The sequence below is a fragment of the Lissotriton vulgaris genome, chromosome 2_1, assembly GCF_964263255.1.
Source record: "Lissotriton vulgaris chromosome 2_1, aLisVul1.2, whole genome shotgun sequence".
Lineage (NCBI taxonomy): Eukaryota > Metazoa > Chordata > Amphibia > Caudata > Salamandridae > Lissotriton > Lissotriton vulgaris.
The window spans coordinates 510493108-510499107 of record NC_141687.1 but is presented as its reverse complement, the minus strand read 5'-3'; the positions used below and the strand labels follow the sequence as shown (position 1 = coordinate 510499107).

General features: G+C 48.8%; 1 protein-coding gene across 4 annotated transcripts in view; it reads left to right on the top strand.

The window, feature by feature from the left end:
* Window positions 1-676: 676 nt before the first annotated feature.
* ANKRD44 (ankyrin repeat domain 44) overlaps window positions 677-6000 on the top strand; it is a 712165-nt gene continuing 706841 nt past the window's right edge. For 3 of the 4 annotated variants that reach the window (XM_086955419.1, XM_086955417.1, XM_086955416.1), the window contains exon 1: window positions 689-1116. In XM_086955419.1, the coding sequence (XP_086811545.1) occupies window positions 1090-1116 (27 nt within the window). In that variant the 5' untranslated portion in view covers window positions 689-1089. Of the gene's footprint in view, window positions 1117-6000 lie in introns of all 4 variants that reach the window. The other variant, XM_086955418.1, reaches the window with a different exon arrangement.

The following is a 6000-nucleotide window of genomic DNA, read 5'->3' as shown; positions in this document are numbered from 1 at the left end:
ACGGCCTGGGGTTGTACGACCCCCGCCTCCAAAGAAAAGAAATCGCTCTCATGTCCTTTGAATAATGTTTGTTAACGGAACGGGGGGGGGGGGTTCTCCAGCAGTCCCTGGCCATAACTGCTATTCTTGAAACTGCTTTCCTTACCTGCAACTGAGTTTTACTTGGTTCTAGAAATAAAATAAGAAAGTGTAATGTTTCTATACAAACAATTGGTCTGGATTCAGTCTTTGAGTGTGTGACATCATTTCTTGCCTGAGTGTGTACAATAAATGCTTAACACAGCTCTCTGATAAGCCCGACTGCTCAACCACCACTAATTGAGAGTAAAGTATTATCTACTTTATCCTCTGCTATACCTTTGGGGACTTACTTGACTCACAACATTGTTTTACTTCGATATTGCAAATTAAAAATGAGACTGGATGACCTAGTCACACATATGCGCTTAATAGAAAAGCAGGAGAGGAGGTAGTAGGGCTTAAGAGGCAGCCACGTACTGTGCAGGAGGGGAGACGAGAGAAGACAATAGACAGAAGGAGAGGAAATTGCCCTGCCTAGCAATAGACAGAAGGAGAGGACATTGCCCTGCCTGCCTCCGTAGTGGCCAGCTGTAACTTCACATCTCTCCTTCGGGAAAAGTGCACTTCAAGGCTGAGGCGACAGGAGGCAGACTTGGCACGAGACGGCGGGGAAAGAAACGAGTGGAAAGCACAGTTCGGACAGTAGGAGGTAGCCGTGGCCTTTCCAGGGGAAGGGTGCGAGGGATGCAAACACACCGAGGCGGCAGGCAGGCAGCAGGAGGCAGCCTCGGCCTGCACGAGGGGAGGGAGGAGATTGCAGGAGGACCAGGCGCAGAGCCTGCGCTGCCGCTCGTGTCTGCGGTGATGTCAGGAGTAGTGGCAGCAGCAGGGTTTGCGCGCGCTCTACTTCCTGTATGAGACTGGCTCCTCGGAGGCCCGGAGGCAGGGGCTGCTGCGGGCGGAGCTGGCTCCCGGGGCCCGTGGACCAGCTGCCGGATTGCCGTGGATTTGTGGCACCTGGCGGGCATCTCCGGAGCGGGGGCGCTGCATGTGAGCCCGGGCTGAAGAATGGCTGTCTTGAAACTCGCCGAGCAGGTAAGAGCATCGCATCCCTCTCCCCGGGCATGCATGAGTGCAGGGGGGCCGAGGGCGCTGCACCCGCCCCCTCTGCCGGAGCATGCAAGAGTGCAGGGGGGCAGAGAGTGGGCGCTGCACCCGCCCCCTCCTCGGCGAGGAGGCTTATTGGGGTTCAGTGTACGTAGAAGAAGTGGGTATCTGTGCCCAGCTACGAGTGTGTTTACAACGAGATTGCGGAGTGTTTATGTGACAAATGCACGAGACTTCATTGGTTTGCCAGCGATGAAAAAGATCCCAAAACGCGAGCCTTTCTGGCTGCAGCCTGTTTTGTTTTTTTCCCTATCCGCCGACCTCCCCCTCCTGATTCTTCTGCGCTTTTTATTCCATTTTGGAGCAGAGAAAGCGAGGGAAGCAGCCCCTTCCCTCCCACTGCCCCGGCTGGATGGGAAGGGGCGGGGGGGCGCGGGGTTGAACGTCAAGTTCGGCTCGCGGAGCCTGCGACCGATGCACAAAGGAAATGCACCGAGGGTTTCGCTTGAAGAAAAAACGTATTACGAGTCTACGTCACTGGACAACTCACTGAGAACGCCACAATCTTTCTCCCAATGAGGTCCCCAAGTGGCGGCATTTTTGTGCAAGGCGAGAGTCTCACTTCCTCTGCGAGAGCATCGGTTCTGCTTTTATGCAAGTAAAGTCGGCTGTACTAATGATGCGGCTTGTTGATCATCGTCGCCAAGTTCTTCTTCAGAGTATTGTTATTTCGGGTTGGAATTGTTGCGGCTGTTCTTATAAGAGCATCTTCTTGATATGCACGTATGGTGCTCGTGGTGATGCAATAAATAAGCATGTCTCTCTCTCTCTCTCTCTCTCTCTCGCCTCTCACCTCTCTCTCTATCTCTCTCACCTCGCTCTCTCACCTCTCTATCTCTCTCACCTCTCTCTCGCCTCTCTATCTCTCTCTCACCTCTCTCTCACCTCTCTCTCTATCTCTCTCTCACCTCTCTCTCTATCTCTCTCTCACCTCTCTCTCTCTCTCTCACCTCTCTCTATCTCTCTCTCACCTCTATCTCTCTCTCACCTCTCTCTCTCTCTCTCTCTCTCTCTCTCACCTCTCTCTATCTCTCTCTCACCTCTCTCTATCTCTCTCACCTCTTTCTCTTCACCTCTTTCTCTTCACCTTTCTCTCTCTCTTCCCCTCACTCTCTCTCTCTCTTCCCCTCACTCTCTCTCTTCCCCTCACTCTCTCTCTCTTCCCCTCACTCTCTCTCTCTTCCCCTCACCCTCACTCTCTCTCTCTTCCCCTCACTCTCTCTCTCTCTTCCCCTCACTCTCTCTCTCTCTTCCCCTCACCCTCTCTCTCTCTTCCCCTCACCCTCTCTCTCTCTTCCCCTCACTCTCTCTCTCTTCCCCTCACTCTCTCTCTCTTCCCCTCACTCTCTCTCTTCCCCTCACTCTCTCTCTCTTCCCCTCACCCTCTCTCTCTCTTCCCCTCACTCTCTCTCTCTTCCCCTCACTCTCTCTCTCTTCCCCTCACTCTCTCTCTCTTCCCCTCACTCTCTCTCTTCCCCTCACTCTCTTCCCCTCACTCTCTCCCCCTCACTCTCTCTCTTCCCCTCACTCTCTCTCTTCCCCTCACTCTCTCTCGTCCCCTCTCTCTCTTCCCCTCACTCTCTCTCGTCCCCTCTCTCTCTTCCCCTCACTCTCTCTCGTCCCCCTCTCTCTTTCTCTTCCTCTCTCTCTTCCTCCCCCTCTTTTTCTCCCCCTCTTTCCCCCCCCTCTTTTCCCCCTCTCTCTCTTTCTTCCTCTCTCTCTTTCTTCCTCTTTCTCTCTCTCTTTTTTTCTCTTCCCTGTCATATGACATGTCCATATAATTTGACCTTGGTTGTGTGCCCGCAGCAGAGGGGCCGGCCCGCTATCGGGAACAGATCGTTTCGTCAAGGCTTTTAGCTTCATCCCCAGGCTGCAGTTATCCTTCGTGGGTTTACACCACCTGGCTTTGGGTTTCCCTCGGGCAAAGCCGCCCAGGAACTGGCCCACCAGAGAGTCCAGTCCCGACTGGTGCATCTGATGTTGCGCCAGACACGGCCAGGGCTCTTCTTCCAGCTAAGGGTACACCAGTCTCCAGCAAATGGCCCAATGCCACCTCACCTAGCCAATAAAACAGTAGAATTGTCCGAGTGCATTTGATATCTGTGGGAAATGTTTTTGATCATATGTATTGATTTTGGTATTTAGTAGGTTTTACATTAAGTGACAGGTTTGTTTTTGTAAGTAAGTTCACAGTTTGTATGGGGGTTACCTTAACTTTAATTAAACTTAAGTAACATATTAAAGAATGCATTGGCAATGCCCATAGGACTAGCTTACTGTTGAAACGGTCAAGTCAGTCACTGGTGAGTTTGGGAAACCATTTAACTTATTTCTACACTCATGCACCATTCACGCTCCCAGACTAATTATTTCATTCATCCACTCGCCCATCCACGATGATACCTACAAAAATTCAACAAGCATATGCAATATACATTAAATGAGCAAAAGTAGAAAAAAGTTAACATTTTGCTGCCTCACCACGGTGGCCATATACATGTGACAAAGAAATGAGTAACAATTTAAAGATAGCAGTGGGTGGCCATCTTGGAACGGTACTGCGCACTGTGCACACAACGTCATAACGCAAGTTTAAATGCCTTTTACCTTTATCATATGCTAATAACAATACATATATTGCCCTTCTTCCATTGTTGTAATCTTTTTTTAATACACAAACCAGACTTCCGACGTGGTTTTTCCAAATGAACCAATTGGGTTTACAATCTTTTATCATTCGTTTCTCACCATAACCCCTCCCTCAAAATAACCTCACAGGAGGTGAGGAAGACATTGAGCAATAAAGAGGCCTATCAATTGTTCTTTTCACCTTACATCTGATGTGTGTTCAAAGACAGAAGTCAAATGTCAGGCAAAGTTTTTGATTAATAGCTGATTATTCTGGTAACACAGAGGTAGCTCTTTACTTTTATGTTCTCTAACTGTAAGGTGAGGGACTTTTGTAATGTGAAATAAGTAGTGGCGGCTGCTACCCTAAATATTTGGTGGCGCAACCATCCACTGACCGCCAATGCTTTAAGGTCCGCGCCAAGTTGTCAATCATGGCTTGTTATAAACAGTGTTTATAACAAACCACGACTGAGAGCTCTGACGTTGAGGCTGAAGGCAGTGCAAGTCTCTTACAGTGCTTCTCAGTGGGCTAGCAATAAAAAAAATAAAACGCACTTACCCACTACATGCACTGTCTTTCATTTTTTGGTCCATGACTCCTCATGCTTCAGTCTCTTGATGCAGGCCAGACGATGCTGTGATGCCCCTGAAATGTTACAAAAGGGGGTGGTGATGGACGGAGCATCTGAATCAATCAAACACTCACGCCCAGTCAAAAGATCTGGGTTTAATCCATCACCGTTCTTTAGCCCACTCTGCCACCCCAGTTCAGACATGGCTATATGCAAATGCTCCGTCCATCACCACCCCCTTTTGTACCGCTTTTGGCCGCCATAAGTGTGGCAGGGTATGCTCAGACGTGAGTCCCTTGCTCACTTTGCCACTGGATTCAAGCAAGCCGGGCTGAAGACGGCTGGAATGCCAGAAACCCGTCCTCGGAAGCTTGTTTCCGGTCCAGGGAAGACATGGCTTTGCAGTTTGGGCTAGACTGTTCCCATGAGGCACAGGGTCAGACTGATTTGCATATAGCCATGTCTGAACTGGGGTGGTAGAGTGGGCTAAAGAACGGTGATGGATTCAACCCAGATCGTTTGACTGGGTATGTGTATTTGATTGATTCAGATGCTCCATCCATCACCACCCCCTTTTGACCCCTGATAATGTTAAGCAGCATTAGAGCAGCGCCAGGATTGGCTGGAGCGGGCTGCCTCAATGCCCCCACAGGCCCTGGGGGCATGTTTCTGCTCTCCACCCAGCTAAGACAGTTGGGTGGAGAGGTTTAAAGTGCACAAATAAGGCTGGCCGTTGTAAGACAGCCGGCCAAAAAGACATGCGTGCTCTAAACTGGTGGAGTGAGCACAACTCCCCTGTTTCCAGTCAACAGCAGTGGTCACGCCCCCAAACATTGCTCGGGCTGAGGAGAGAAAGTTAACAATAACATGGTAATACATTAATTGTATTACCATTTCGTTTTTCACCTTTGCAGTGCTGGCAGCATGGGGGTGATATTCCTCCACCCTAAAGGAGGGGCCGCCTCAGGCACTAAGTACCAGTGTTGCTAAAGTGAAAGGAGCATGACAAAAATATTGTGGGAGGTCAACTTTTTTGTAACAGACTACATTTAAATACTTGTAAATTAATTATACAAATATTTTGAACTAGACCAGTTGCAAGGATAGCACAAATGAGGTATGCTGTTTTTTGGAATTATGAAGGGCAATGGAAGGAAAGACTAATAAGATAACAAAAACAAGACACTTCACTTGTGAGATGCTCAAGAGATAGATATGCACTGAAACTCGATTTCCATACATATCGTCTGTGCACCAATATTCTTAGCACTTAAACTGCATGTCTGATGCAAATTTAGTGAACTTTTAAAGCTGCCTTTTCAATGGAAAATGTGCTTGATCTTTGTAAAGGGCAGTACCCTACCTCACCATGCTTTAATTATATATTTGGCACAGCATGCTCCAAAATGCAGTACAGAAAACATGCTGCTCCAATATCACTCGGCTGCAGGAAGGGTATGGCTCATTTGTTCTTTGTGTGACTCTTGGCTTATGTGGTAGTACCCCACTCTGGAAATAGTTTGAGCACCTTTGCACCCTAACCAATTTACACCTACTAAATTGAGTATAAGCTTTCCCACATGGCAACCATAAGGCTTATTGTCAAAAA